We start from the raw sequence: 15032 nt of genomic DNA on the forward strand, positions 1-15032 counted from the left end.
TCTCAGGTCTGCTGTCCTCTGAAAGACTAAAGAAGGGAGGGGAGACCATCAAAAGGCACTAGGATAGATAATACGGGGACGGCGTCTTTTTCAAGAACACTGTAGTTGACTGCTTGACAGCTAAGTAGAAGCTGACATAGTGTAGATGCAGTGAGATGAACCTGAAAGTGGCTCAGCATCACCAAATAGCACAGTGGTACTTTGGCATTCAGCGGTCAATAATCTAAGAGCAATGAAGCTAAATATTAAGCAACCCCTACACAGGCCTAGGGCTACAGCTGAAGACCCAGTCTGGACCGTACCACACTTGTGGGAAAGCCTCATGGTATGAGCTATGCAGCAGAAAGAAAACAGCAGCAGCAGCAGCAACAACAACAACAACAACAACAACATATAGTTACTTTACATATACAGCAGATAAATATAAAGACGAGGTATAAGAAATGAAAATAACATATACACTAAAAACATCCCAACAGAAACGGGCTTTATTTAAACCAGACAAGTGCATTCTTCCATTAGCATCAACTTCTTCAAGACTCGAGGATACGGAAATGAAAGGTGGCGCTTCATAAGGTAGAAAGGTGAAGACTGGCCAAGGAGTAACTGCATTGCCTTTCAAAAGCCCTTGCAAGGGTACCCTCAATCCAGAAGACAGTCAGATCTTGTGTGATACTGTGTGTACAACACCCTCATTTGAAAGTGACCCCCCCCCATCTATCTTAATGAAAAATCTTTCAGAAGGAAATGTCTGCATATGTGAGTATCATAAATTATATTTAAATTTTAGAAATGAAATAAAGTACAAATCTCGGTTTAAATACTAAAACAAAAATTAAAAAAAAAACCTTTAACATTATTCCTCATGCTGTCTTCTTGTTACAGGGCTCCTAGGTAAAAACACGAACCAAACACTCATTTCTGACACCCCAACTCACAACCTCCCTAAATCTAGCGTGACCAGATGAGCTATGGGAGCCCCTCCAAACTGGTGCCATTCATACGCCATCCGTGAATGAGGATGTCTGATGACAGACTACTTCAACTTAGTGTAGAGTAAATCCAACGAAACGTTATAGTTATGAGGGGTAAGGAGACAAAGATGAAATTGCATGTCATGTTCAGTGTCTGCCACTTTCATCCACCCTTCCCTTTAAAGTCTTCTCACTGTGGTCACAGTTTTAGAACTTTAGATTATGTGTCTAACTTTGTGTTGAGTTGGTCAGCACCTTGATTGACACGAGCAATTACAACAAGGAAAGCGTATCGATAAGAGGGAGATCACAGGGGACAAAAAAAAAAAAAAAAAAAAAAAAAAAAACGGAAGGACTTCTTTTTGTCCTAAGACACTGAAACAGAAAGAATAAAAAGAGAGCGAGAGAGTAAACAAACAAAGTGTTCACAGTGCAACATGCCAGATTCGTAGTTTCATTTGAAACCAAGAGCAAATCATGAAACGTCATGAAAAAATATAAGTAAAGGTAGACTCTCCTAGAGTAATTACTAAACGAAGTTAAAATTACCACACTGATCAGTAAACCCCAGAAGAAAAATGGACAGCGCTTTCAGTTCAGGCCCCTCTTAAGCATCACACAACTTTTCAAAGTTAATGCATGAAATTGGTAACTTTGGCCACGCTGCACAATTTTTTTTTTTTAAAAAATACAGTATACGGAAAAAAATTATTATATTCCCCATTTTTGTATCATAAGCTTGAAACCTAAGAGCAAAAAATTTTCAGTTATTTACAAATACAGCAGGTTCATCCACCACAGTGGCTTGGCTTCTGTCCCAAGAAGACGTCACCTTCTCTGGCAGTGTCTGTCAGTCCTCTGTCCTCACCGGAGGCCGCTTCATCTACTGCGCATCCGTCATTTTGAACAGTTCCAACAGGGCCCCAACTGCTCCAAAATAACCCTAGAAAACAGTGGAGAACTTCTGTAGGATTGTTTCTGAGCTTTAGCCGAGGACTACTGCTGTCACCAATTCTAAGAATGCTGCCGTTAACTTTACAGGTGCATCATATTAAAAGCAGAATTCATAGGTGGGGATATGGGTTAGAAACAGGACCCGGATTTAGCATGATCGAGGCTATGCAGTTGACCTGCAACACAAAACAAATGCTGATCTCTTTGCAAAAGGGATTGAGTGATCAAATAACTATAATTTATCTGAATGCATATTTATCTATATTAATATCGGAAAGTGCTTAGGGCTATATCTAGCATAAGATGTCAAGGCCTCCCCGTAAAATAGAAGCTCATATTTCTATGAAAATGAAGGTTTCCGAAACTCAGTTGCTTTAGGAAATAGTGTTTTAGTCATTTGAACTACTAAATGCAACAAAATACCAAAGACTAGGCAGCTTATAAACAACATAACTTCATTTCCTAGCTTTCTGGAGGCGGGGCAGTCCAAAATCAAGGTGTTTGTCAAAGCCAGGCTCCTTGCAGACTGCTGTGTCACTGCAAACTGGCATTGCAGTGGGTGGGGATGGGACTCTTTTATAAAGATGCTAATTCCTTTTCTTTTTTTTTTTAAATATTTATTTATTATGTTTACAGTGTTCTGTCTGTATGCTTGTTGGCCAGAAGAGGGCACCAGATCTCATTACAAATGGCTGTGAGCCACCATGTGGTTGCTGGGAATTGAACTCAGGACTTCTGGAAGAACAATCAGTGCTCTTAACCTCTGAGCCATCTCTCCAGCTCTCTGATCCTAACACTTCCCCAAGCCCTCACCTTCCAACACCGTCATCTTGGGGGTTAGGATTTCAGTGTGTGAAGGAGTGGCGTGGAAACCAGGACTTACAAATACTGAGTCCACCAGCTACCTAGTCTCCAGAGGGCTGGAGACGCAGCTCCTCATTCGCCTGGATCAGCAGTTCCCTTAGAGATGGCACGGATAGGCCAGGAACTTTATTGCAGCTGCCGAGCCCTTCTCACGAGTTAGAAATTATTCCGAGCACTTTCCACGTGTTAAATCATCTCATCGTCAATCACGGGGCCGTCTCTTCAATATACGGACTTCACATGTGTTGGAATACTACACAGCAGTGTGACTGCTGGATCAATTAACTCTACTTTTAGTTCTCTAAGGAATTATCCACACTGTTTCCCACGATAGTTAAAATAACCCATCATTCACATTTCCAAATGACATTTTGTTTTCATTTCAGGAACCGTCTTCAAATCTCCACTGTTGGCTAAGAAAGCTTCCACTGTATAAACAACTTTTTTTTTTTTGGGTGGGGAAAGTAAAAAACACAAAGTTTAAAAGGCTATTTCCTACTTGATCCATTTTGAAATACACAGATTTGACTCATATTGTTAAGGCAACTCAAAATACACGTATGACAAGGAAGTCCCCGTGAGCCTGACCTACCTCATGTTCCAAAAACAGTGCTTTCAGTTGCCCCTTAGACCAAAAGTCCATGGCATATGCTAGCAGCTTCATCGAGACCATATTGATTCTGAGAAAGTTCCCAACAAATACAACTTTGTCAATATTCTGGAAGAAAAAAAAAACACACGAAAACAATTAAACCATGGCTTCAGACAGCATTTAGTAAGGACTCAATGTTCTGTGCGTGGTTGTCTATGAGCCCTCTCAGTCAATGCATGGATTGAACTATTTCAGCATCTCCCAAGTCAAAGTTAAACCAACAGAGCACCCCACAGAACAGAAGGGTCAGATTCTGGTTGGGCTATGCTGGCTTTTTGGTTAACGTGACACAAACTAGAATCAGCTGGGAAGAGGAACCTCAACCGAGATGCCTCCATCAGACTGGCCTGTAGGCAAGCCGGGGGGGGGGGCATTTTCATGACTGATGGTCCAGCTCATTATGGGTGGTGTCATATATGGCTTGTATTAGGCTGAGCATGTCAGCATTAGTAAGCAGTATTCTTCTTCGGTCTCGGCTTCAGGCCTCATCTCCAGGTTCTTGCTCTGCCTGTGTTCCTTACTTGGTTTCCCTTAATGATGGAGTTTGATTAGGAAATGAAGGCCCAGGAAATCCTTCCCACCCCAAATTGCCACCACATGAACTTTATCACAGCAACAGAGCGCAAACTAGGGCATGGGCATAGAGCAGAGATGATAATGATAATGAACATGTAGTTTGTTATTGTTTTATAGTTACTATGCTAGGCTGCACTAGGTGGGATACATCTTCAGTTTACAACATGGCATTGAAGTTAAATTTGTCCCTCAGTGCCCCCATCCCCAAACTCCAAGTATAAAATACTAATTCAGTTAACTTACAAATGAAAAGAATGGCTGCAGTGCGGTTTGTTCATCTCCTAAGTTTGGGATATTATAAAGAAACAATATCCATCTCAGCCCTCAAGAGTAGAATATCTTGTTTGAGCAACAGAAGGGTTAAAATACGGTAACAAAAAGACACAGCATGGATGTAGGCTTTCATTCTGAACCCACTCTTGATAAACACTCCTCTCATTCTGTGCATGCAGACAGGCTTCAGATCTCCCAAGACTCCCATGCCTGTAGCTCTTCCCGTCTTCCCGGAGGTATTTCTGAAGCTAAAGACTGAGCTCGGCTTGCCTACCATGCAGATGCTGGACCAAGGCCAGTTGTCATGGTCACTCAGATCAAAGGCACGAAAGGCTTGGACAGGTATTTTCTGCTCTGTCTACCAGGAGTGATTAAGGTCCAGGAGCATCATCTTTGAAATGCCTCGAGTTTTAACAGTGTATGTTCATGAAGACATTAGTCACTGGAAATATTCCATGGGTAAAGGACTCAGAGGTACTTTCAGTATCTTTCCGTTAGAAATGAAGTCTGGAGCCAAAACCTAACCAGACTACAAACACTCAAGATGAAGAAAGAACACATCAAAGAGGAATTTAACTAAATTAGAATTCTTTTATCACCCTACGGAAGACAGATGGAGTAAAGTCAGTACTAAATTCTGACAAGCATTTCATATTTCAAATAAAGGCCAGGTGGGTCAAAATTACAAGTGTTTGACAAAGAAGGAAAATGAGAGGTGACTAAGAAAAATATAAGCGGACTTTTCTTAAGAGCAACGTAAGGTTAGAGAGAGCCCAGCAGGTAAGGGTGCATGCTGCTCTTGCAAAGGACTGGATTTTGGTTCCTAGTACATACACAAGGCAATCCCTAACTCCAGCTCTAGGGCATCCAATGGTTCTGACCTCTGCAACCACCTGCACTCATGCGCACATATCTACACGGACAGATGCAAACACACACATAATTGAGAAGACTAAGAGTCCAGTAAAATTGATTTGTTTGCTTGAAAAGTTATCTTCAGTACATATCAAATGAAATGATTTGTTAATTAATAGAGTTCCTGAAAACCAACAAGAAAGCAGGACCAACTATCCAATACACAATGGGTGAATAGTCTATTCATAAACTATTCACATGTGCACAAAAGAATTACTGGGCTAGCAAGATGGCTCAGTGGGTAAAGGTGCTTGATGTTAAAGCCTGATCACCTGAATTAAATGTCATGAGTTGTCCTAACATGGACCAGAGTATGCTTGCACCCCTACACATAGACACACACTGAAACACACACATACATGTAATTTATGAAACTTTAAAAAGGGGAAAACACAATAATGATTAAATATACAAATATTTACATATATTCATATATTACATAACCACTTACATTAAGTTACAATTTCTTTTCTATTAGATTAAAATTTTTTTAAAAAGGTTAACAGTCCTCTTAGAAATTTATATCAATTAGAACTATGCTTATGGAAGGAGTTTTATAATGTCTGTCAAAATTATAATCAACATACCCATTGATTCAGAAATTTATCTTTTTAATTTAATTGATTAATTAATTTTAATTAATTTACTTTGTTTGAGACAGGTCTTACTATGAAGACCTGGCTGGTCTCAAACTCACAAAGATCTCGTTTCTTTCTGCCTCTTGAATTCTGGTATTAAAGGTGTGGTCTCCCACGCCCAACAAAAATTTATCTTACAGATATACTGATATTTATACAAAATTTTATGTTGTATAAGCAAGCATGTGAATAATACATATATATATATATAACATATATATGTATATACTGCAGGATTTTTGATAAAGCAAAAGGCTAAAAAAATACCCTAAGTATTTCTAGGATAGTGACCAAATCTTTAATAGCATGTAGAGTGATAGACAGCTATTACAAGTGATGAAATATAAATATAGCAATCTCAAGACATTCTATGTAAAAACAGTGAGAGGCATAATTCAGAGATGCATTTGTGTAGACTGATAATGGCGGAATTAAATTTCTGATGTTTAAGCTAAAAAGAGGAGTAGAAGAAGGAGAAACATGGGGCTAGAGAGATGGCTCAGTGGTTAAGAGCTCTGCCTGCTCTTCCAAAGGTCCTGAGTTCAATTCCCAGCAACCACATGGTGGTTCACAACCATCTGTAATGAGATTTGGTGTCCTCTTCTGGCCTGCAGGGATACATGCAGGCAGAGCACTGTATACATAATAAACAAATAGAAAAAAGAAGGAGAAACAAGAAAAGAGACAGACGAGGCATATGTGGCAAAATCTTGGAAACTGCTCAGTATAAAGGACATGCGGGAGTCCTTTATTCTCGATCCTTCATACATGCCTAGAAACTTTCACAGTAAAAACCCAAACCAACAAAGCAGGATGCAGAATAGTGTGTCGAGGGTGGACTGTAGAGTTTCTGACGATTCCTCAGCTGATTCTCCAGAAGATCTGGGTTCAATTCCCAAGACCCACACGTCAGTTCACAGCTGTCTGTAACTCCGGACCTAGGGTATCCAATGCCCACTTCTAGCCTCAGTGGGAACAAGTAGTGCACAGAAACAAATGCAGGCTAGACACTCACTCATACACATACAAATACATTTTTTAAAAAAGTGAGACTGTTCTTTAGAAGTTGATACCTTTGAAAGTCATATTTATCTCATACCGTATAAAACATAGAAGAAAGACAACCCAAAGCTGAAAACCTCCCCAGTGAGGTTCAAGGGAAGGTGAGTGTAGAAATGGACTTGCTTCCCTGACTGCCTTTCTTTGGGACTCTGCATTACCTGTTGGAAACTAAATAAAAGGTGCAACGCAGGCTGCCAGGAGAGGAATGACATCAGCAGCCTTAGCTAGCAGGGGTGGACCCAAGCAAGATATGCCCACAGGTACAGCCTCGTGAGCCCATCGTGGGGGCGACCTACTGCTTTCAGAGTGGAACAGAGGAGCAAGTTCACATCTGGTACCACACTCCCAATCACAACCTGCGCCTGGGGAGGTCAACAGGCCCTAGTTGGGAAGCTATTGTTCTTGCTAAAAGGACGTGATGTACCTATCAAATTATCTCCTAAAGAGCTATCTGCACCCATGGGTCAGTGTTGACATCAGCTTTAGTCAGAGGAGCTTTTTTGGCATATGCTCATAACTGGTCAGAGTGCTGAGGATAAATACTGCTGAGTATGCAGCCACAAGAGAGGCATCTATAATTCTCTCTCTAAGGCTCCAACAATACAGAGGATGGACCAATATCGCCTTTATTGCTCTTATAAACACACCTTCACCAATGCTCCTGTTTTAAAAAAAAAAAACCCTAATGGAAATCACTGGTGAGAGAAGGAGTGGGGAGTAGAAAGGGAGGCTAGGGGTCGCTTGGGAAGAGGAAGGGTATCAGTGCCAGTGGGAGAGGGGACAAGAAAGAGGAAGAGAGGCAAATACAACCAAAACATACTGTGCATATGTATGAAAAGTCATTACGAATGGATATATGCTAATAAAAATGTAAATAAAGCTTAAAGTTGGGAGGGGGCTGGAGAGATGTGATGTGGGAGTGTCATATATCAATCTGTTGATTTCATTGGTTAAGTTATAATAAACCAGCTGCTTGGCCTCATGGCTTGGAACATAGATGGGAGGAGTAAACAGAATAGAATTCTGGGCGGAAGAGGAAGTGAGGTCAGACTCTGCTCTGCTCCCGGAGAGACCCGACAGCTCTGCTGAAGCAGAGACGCCATGCCATCCCAGGCAGATGCACGCAATGAAGCTCCTCCAACCCAGGATGGATGTAGGCTAGACTCTTCCCGGTAAGCACACATTATTAGAAATGGGCTAGTCCAGGTGCGAGAATTAGCCTGTAAGGGCTAGAGTTCATGGGCCAAGCAGTTCTTTAAATGAATACAGTTTGTGTGTTGTTATTTCGGGCATGAGCTAGCCAAGCGGCCGGGGTGTTGGGGACGCAGCCCCGCCGCTTCCTTATTTCAACAGAGATGGCTCAGTGGGTAAGGGTTAGCAAGTGGTGCACTTCCAGAATGCCTGAGTTTGATCCCTAGCACCCACATCGGATAACTCACAATGGCCTATAACCCTAGCCCCAGGGATCTACCGCCTCTGAACAATAGGGGCATCTGACTCACATGTATACCACTGATGTGCACACATATGACTCACAAGTATACCACCGACGTGCACACATACGCCTCGCAAGTATACCACTGACGTGCACACATCACTGAAAACAATAAAATCAATTTTCAAACTTAAAAAAGAAGTTGTAAGGAGAGCATTTCATTACCCTAACAGAAAAGCAGCTCAGATTCAGGAAATGTGGTGCCCCGCTATAGGAAAGAGCTACAACCAAAGATGCACACAGCTACAACTGCAGAGAGCAAGGCAAGGCTGAAGACCTTGGCTTCTGCTCTCCCGGGGAAATCTGACACTGCTAATCCCCAAGCTGTCCAGAGAGCCTCCAGGAGCTCAGCAGCCTCTTGGTGTCAGGGGGCAGTGAGTCAGTCACTCCATCCGTTGAACTGCAGAGGAAACATCCAAAGTAGCTGCTCACGCCAGCAAATAACTTGTGCACATTTTCTAATGTGAGAAAAGAAAGGCGGCTGGCCTCTCCCAAAGGGATTGTGATATCTGTGAAAAGACCTGGCTCACTTGAGCAGACTGCAGGGCAGAAGGTAACTCAGGAAAGCAGGGCAAAGGGCACAGCTGCTCTGTGGGGCAAAGGCGGCCACTATGCAACTGACCTTTGAGAGCCGTGAACACAGCCAGCCTACCCACACATTAGTCTTCCAGCTTGTTTGGCTACTTAGAAAAACATGCTGAAAAGGTTAAAGCTCGAGAAACCCTTGTTTCCAATGAATCTCTTCACAGCGGTGGACTTTGATAAGGCATGTCTCTGGGACCTGATCACCAGCCTCCCATCGAAGCCCGTGTGGACCAGGGACCTCCAGCAAAGGCTGACTGCTCTCCAGGGGACAGTGATATACTCTACTCAGTGTTGTGAAAGGAGGGGTCTCAAAGCCGGAATCAGCATTAAAAGAAAACAAAATCAACCAAGCAACCAACCAAACAAGCACTTCCTGTAGCTCATCATGGTGGGGTCTCTCCAGATGCCCTAGAGTTGCAGTTACGGGCACTGGCGAGTGCTGGAACCTAAATTCGAGTCTTCTGCAATAGCAGCATGTGCTCTTTGCCACTGAGCCATCTCTCCAGTCCCTCAAAAAGGTTTGGAAGTATCTGTGAAGTTTCATTTATTGATCTAGGTAGTGTGTCAGTGTGTGCGTGAGTGTGACAGTTATGAGGCACTTTGAACTGACTTTTGCATACATGTCATGTTTCTATTAAAACTTCCATATTTCAAAACCCCACTACTGACCTGCTGTTGGTGTTGCTTTTTTTTAAAATTTATTTATTTTATATATACAAGTGCTCTATCTGCATGTTCGACTTTATGCCAGGACCTCTAGAAGAGCAGCCAGTGCTCTTAACCGCTGAGTCATCTTTCCAGACCTATCCCACTTCCATTGTTTTTTTTAGAAAAGATTGATTTATTTATTTTATACACCTGCTGTGGCTCTTATATATTTCACCTATTACCTGTTTCATGCCCGACTTCTTTTTTTTTTTTTTTTGTCTTCCTAATACACTTCAAGGAGAGGGCTGTTCTACTGTTCAAATCTTGTTTCTTATACAGGGGTTCTGCTCTTTTTTTTTTTTTTCTCGGTAGAATTTAATTTTTCAAAACTTGTAAATAAAGCTTTGTCTGTCCTCAGCTCTACCTGCTTCTTGCACCTGGGGCCCTCGACTGTAGCAAGCTCTCTGTGCTTTGATAGCCCTGTACAATGCTGCTTGAACTCCATGCCACAAGGCAACACTGTAAAGAAGCTGAAAGCAGAGAGAATCTCAAGGGCGGCAGGTGGGAGTGTTTTATGTGGGATTAGCTACACAACCTACACAGGCCTAGGGTGTGCCTTGCGCTTCAGTGGCACGTGGCAATCAATAGTTAGAACGACTGGACCGTGGACTGGAACTCGGATACGCTTCCACAGGGGTGTCTATTATCTTCTCCCCCCTCACGACACCCCTCTCCTGTTCTCTAAGGTGAGTTTCCGAAGAATCTCGGACAAAGTAGTATGACAACAGTTATCACATTGCCAGAGAGAGTGCATGAGATGGTCCCCGGCTTCCTCGGGGTCAACGCCTTACCTCGTTCAGCGCACACATCCGAGCAATGGAGCCGATGTTGTTGGTGATGGTGACCAGCGTGGCGCGGGCGAGGTCCTCCTTGCTGATAGACTCTCTCTTTTCTTTACTCATCATGTTGCCAAAGCTATGTTGGAGATATCAGGGAGAGTATTCAAAGTCATCCCCAGGCAGGACCCAGGCTTCCACCAAGGCACTCTGGGAAGGAGTACGAATAATCCTGCCCAAACTCACATGACCTGACTTTGCTATCACGGTTTATAAGCAGACAGTATTGCACTGTGAATGGCTGGCTGCCCCCTTCTTACCGAGGGACAAAGTAGTATGACTATAAATGGGGAAGAAACTCGCAATGAGTCTAGATATCCGGACAAGCATGGAACAGGGGAAACTGGCAGTTTTCCAGAACCTTCTTTCAAAGTTGCCTTATTTTAAGCACAGGTGGTAACTATCTCAGTGCTTCGTTAAGGACAGGAGATCGGGTCTGCAGTCTGACATGACAAGATTTGCGCCAGGCTGGTACACCGGCATTTATTTATTTTTTTTTTAAAGAGAAAACTAGATGAATGGCCAGGGTGGAGAGGCTGCCTTGTGTGGTAGATTCTCTACAGCTCCTAGCCACTTCGTCTCTACCTTGATGCTACAGCAGATCCTTGAAGGCCAAATCGTTCATAGTCTCCTCCGTAAATGTCCTTCACCAGCTTATCAACATTGGTGCTGTCGCCTTTAGCTGCCATCTCCAGAGCTTCTTCAAAGGTCTCACAACCAGTCAGCAAGCAACACAGGCCTAGGAATGTCCCGCCTCCAAGACTGAAGGACAATAAGGTTGGATTTTTTAATGTTTGCTTCGTGACATGCCCATCCAAGTCCCCAGCTACATCAAGACTATTCATACTGGTTCAGGAAAATGCGGACAAGCGAAAGAGCACTTTGCTGGAGAGCAGAGAGGCATCTAAATTAAAGTGCTAGAGTTAGAACAGAACTTGAGGGTAGACTGGATAAGGAAAGCGGGCAGCGGCTAAGATCGAACATCAAGGAAAACTCGCCCCTAAATTTGAGAATAAAATTGAAAAAGACTCTCACTGATTTCTGTTGTGAGACCTTCAGCTAGCTACTAGCCTATGAGAGGGCTAACACATCATGGTGTGTCCAGTTTGGGTAGTCTAAAAGCAGCATGTAACCAGAAATGGCTGGTGTTAGAGCACCATAGGCAGCTAAAAGCAAACACACAGGGAAAGAAATGGTGTACATAGTTCACAACTATAGAGCCAGTCTCCAGGATGGCTGTCCCAACATGCTCCCTGAGGGCTGTCTTCCCTGACCCTGCTTCTCTACAGTAATCATCTCATCCTACCTCAGAAATCTCGAGAGTAAAACTACTATCTATCTAATACTGTTAGGCTTTGGAAAAGGGTATTGCTGATTTTCTAATTACCACTTACCAGTAAGAGTGACAAAGGACACAAAATGCTTGAAGTATGTTTTCAAAGTTTTCCATTGTTTTAGAGGTTATGGCACCAAAATAGACCTTGTTGCCAAACTTAGCAACAAATTATAGTAGCTGAGCATAAAATTAATTATATATCATATCAAAGCTTCCTGGTGTCTTGACACCCAACTCAAGGAAATAACTACTATTAGTGAAGTCATGGCAGAAAAGGGAACTTTAGTTCTCAACTGCTGGCAAAGGCTTCTCTCTCTGATGATAAACAGAGAAGAGCTGGCTGCTCATCTCAATTGGTTCTGAAGCTTCAAGAGCCACTGATTCTGGAAAAAAAAAAACTTGCATTTGATGACCAGCTTTTAATTCTAAGGGGGGAAAATTAAGTTGAGATTAAAGAAGCAAATGTATGGCAAAATTAAATTGATCATCAATAACTTCTACCAAGAAGACACCAGATTATAGACCGACTAAAAAAACTATGTGTTTTAGTGTTGCCTTGATTAAAAAAAAAAGTGTCATAGTCTCAGACTGTGATTCTAAGAAAAACAAAATGAAACCCAAGAGTTCTTTTTCAAGGGTCGTGTAGGCCTCGCTGTGCACCACCAAACTACCCAAGTCGTGGGTGTGGCATCCCAAGGGAACAAACAAGCACAAACACAAAAAGAAAGTCTACCTTCATCTGTACAGCAAACCCTACACAGATGCGTTTAACGAGGACCCTTGCGGGGTTCTGGGCCGTCTACATTTTGTTGTTTGCTCACATTTTTAGCTTTGACAGTTTTGTCCCTGCTAATCTTTCTTTGAACATTAGGCATCCACCTTGATCAAGGCATTCAACCACTAGCTCTGGGTGTAGGCAACTCAAGAAACTGGCTGACTTAGAAAGAAGGTAACTCATCAACAGATGTGCTGGTATAACTGGAAAGGGGGTATGGCCAGAAAATGGTAGTGATTCCAGATAGAAGGCTGGATGGGAAAGCAGGCATGCATCTGTACAGCTGGCGTGAGAGACGAACACAAGGTCACAGAAGAGCTGAGAGGCTCTAGCACCTGTCATTTCCCTCAACCTTCTTATTTGGTCAAGAAATTTTCTTGCTCACGAGCAGATACATCTGTCTGTTTTGACAGACATGTGGAAAAAAACTCAGTATATCAGAGACAAAATATCTAGATAGAAAAAGGCACTGGATACTATTATTCATCAGAGTGAGAAGAAATCTTCAGTTCCTCATTTAATAATTGAATTGGTAAGCCTGGGAGCAATGTCTGGGGATGGACACACGTGTAGATTCCTGAAGCATCAGGGAGATGCACTGCTCCTTCCACGTTAAGTTCCACAGTTACTTTCTTCTTACAACAGACCATACACTGTAACATTGCCTGTAAAGTACTAATTTTCACACTGAGAATTGGACTTGTGTCACTAAGGGGAAAAATGATTGTGCCCAATCTCGAAAGTCGTGAAAGTATACAAAAGCCACTCATCTAAAACATGCAGAAGAAAATGGATATCACGAAATGATATGATTCTTACACTGACTGCTGGGGAGGTGGCTCCCCAAGCCTGGGGTGTGAGTACGGAGGATGGATCTAAGATGTTCACTGGCCAGCACATCTGGCCATCTAGAACTGGCAAGCTTCCAAGGGTCATTGAGAAACCTTGTCATGTATTTGTACCAGCACACACATGTGTGCATGCACACATACAAACACACATACAAACACATAAACCCACACAAAGGCATGGAACCCTATGATCCCAGCACTTGGAAAACTCAAGGCCAGTTTTGGCTGCATAGTGAGACACTGTCTCAGAGAAAACAACAAAATCAAAATGAAATCCACCAAAGCAACAATAGCAAAATGCTTACAGAGGAAAGCCTTATATAAGAAAAATAAAAAACAAAACAGTAACAAAAATCTGGAGTTAAACTCTCGGTTTATAAGAGAAGCAACAAAACTTAACGTTTACACCATTTGCTTACATCAGTGGTCCCCACTGAGGTAGCTCAGTGGTAGAGAGCTTGATTAATACCAATGGTCCCCAAAGTATGTTAGACATGCTAATTCTCACCATTGATCCTAAGTGTTTATATCTGACGTTTTCTAACATATAACAAGAGAGACTTCTGAGCTGGAGGTGGTGGCACACACCCGTAATGCCAGCACTTGGGAGATGGAGGCAGGGGGATCATGAAGGGCATTCCTCAATCCCTGGGGTTTATAGACATTACTCCATCTGTGAAGAAGCCACACCCACAATTAGCTCCTTCACAGCTTCTCAAGATGATATGGATCCCTAAAGTGTGCACATTGGAGAGTGCATTCACTAGCTATTGTGTATGCATCAACAAAAGTGCTAAGATTTCTAACTATGGCCGGGCGATGGTGGCACACGCCTTTAATCCCAGCACTCGGGAGGCAGAGGCAGGTGGATCTCTGTGAGTTCGAGATCAGCCTAATCTACAAGAGCTAGTTCCAGGACAGGCTCCAAAGCCACAGAGAAACCCTGTCTCGAAAAACCAAAAGATTTCTAACTATGGAGAATGTATAGCCTGTTGCTACCTTGAGAGCAGCCTTACCAAGTCAACTACTCATGAAAGAAGTCTGTTGTCGCAAAACGTACACCTTCACCAGGAAAGCACTCTCTAAGGGAAGACCTGTTTAGCTGGGTGTTCGTATCTGGATACTCCTATAGTCCCAAGGGGACCGTGGGATCAGTGTTCATTCCTGGCCAAGCCAGGGAGATACTATATTCTCAATGAAAAGATGTATGCAGAGCCAGGAATTATAGTGCACATCTTAATCCCAGCACTGAGGAGGAAGAGACAGGTGGATCTCTGGGAGTTTAAGGTCACCCTGGTTTACACAATGAATTCCAAGCCAGCCATGGCTACATAATTATAGTAACTAATAATAAATAAAATGAAAATTAGAAAATAGGAACCGTGTGTGCCTGGTAGCAGTTTACAGATATAACAGATACTACACTCTGAACACATGCCCACTTCGGTTAGAGCGTGGGTGTGCCCCAGGGTTTCTCAATGTAGCACTATTGATATTTGGGACTCCACATACCTTTTGCTGTTGGAGGAGCTGCCCTC

The 15032-nt window shown here is 42.7% G+C and overlaps 1 protein-coding gene across 2 annotated transcripts in view; it reads right to left on the minus strand.

Annotated features, from left to right (window-relative positions):
• Positions 1-470: 470 nt before the first annotated feature.
• Pank1 (pantothenate kinase 1) overlaps positions 471-15032 on the minus strand; it is a 78943-nt gene continuing 64381 nt past the window's right edge. For both annotated transcript variants that reach the window (XM_050157130.1, XM_050157141.1), the window contains exons 4-7: positions 11118-11294; positions 10488-10611; positions 3385-3510; positions 471-1917 (exon numbers count right to left, since the gene is read on the minus strand). In XM_050157130.1, coding sequence (XP_050013087.1) covers positions 1858-1917; positions 3385-3510; positions 10488-10611; positions 11118-11294 — 487 coding nt within the window. In that variant the 3' untranslated portion in view covers positions 471-1857. The remainder of the gene's footprint in view (positions 1918-3384; positions 3511-10487; positions 10612-11117; positions 11295-15032) is intronic.

This window comes from Alexandromys fortis, unplaced genomic scaffold (genome assembly GCF_014885135.2).
Source record: "Alexandromys fortis isolate MF-2015 unplaced genomic scaffold, M_Fortis_MF-2015_v1.1 scaffold_10, whole genome shotgun sequence".
NCBI lineage: Eukaryota > Metazoa > Chordata > Mammalia > Rodentia > Cricetidae > Alexandromys > Alexandromys fortis.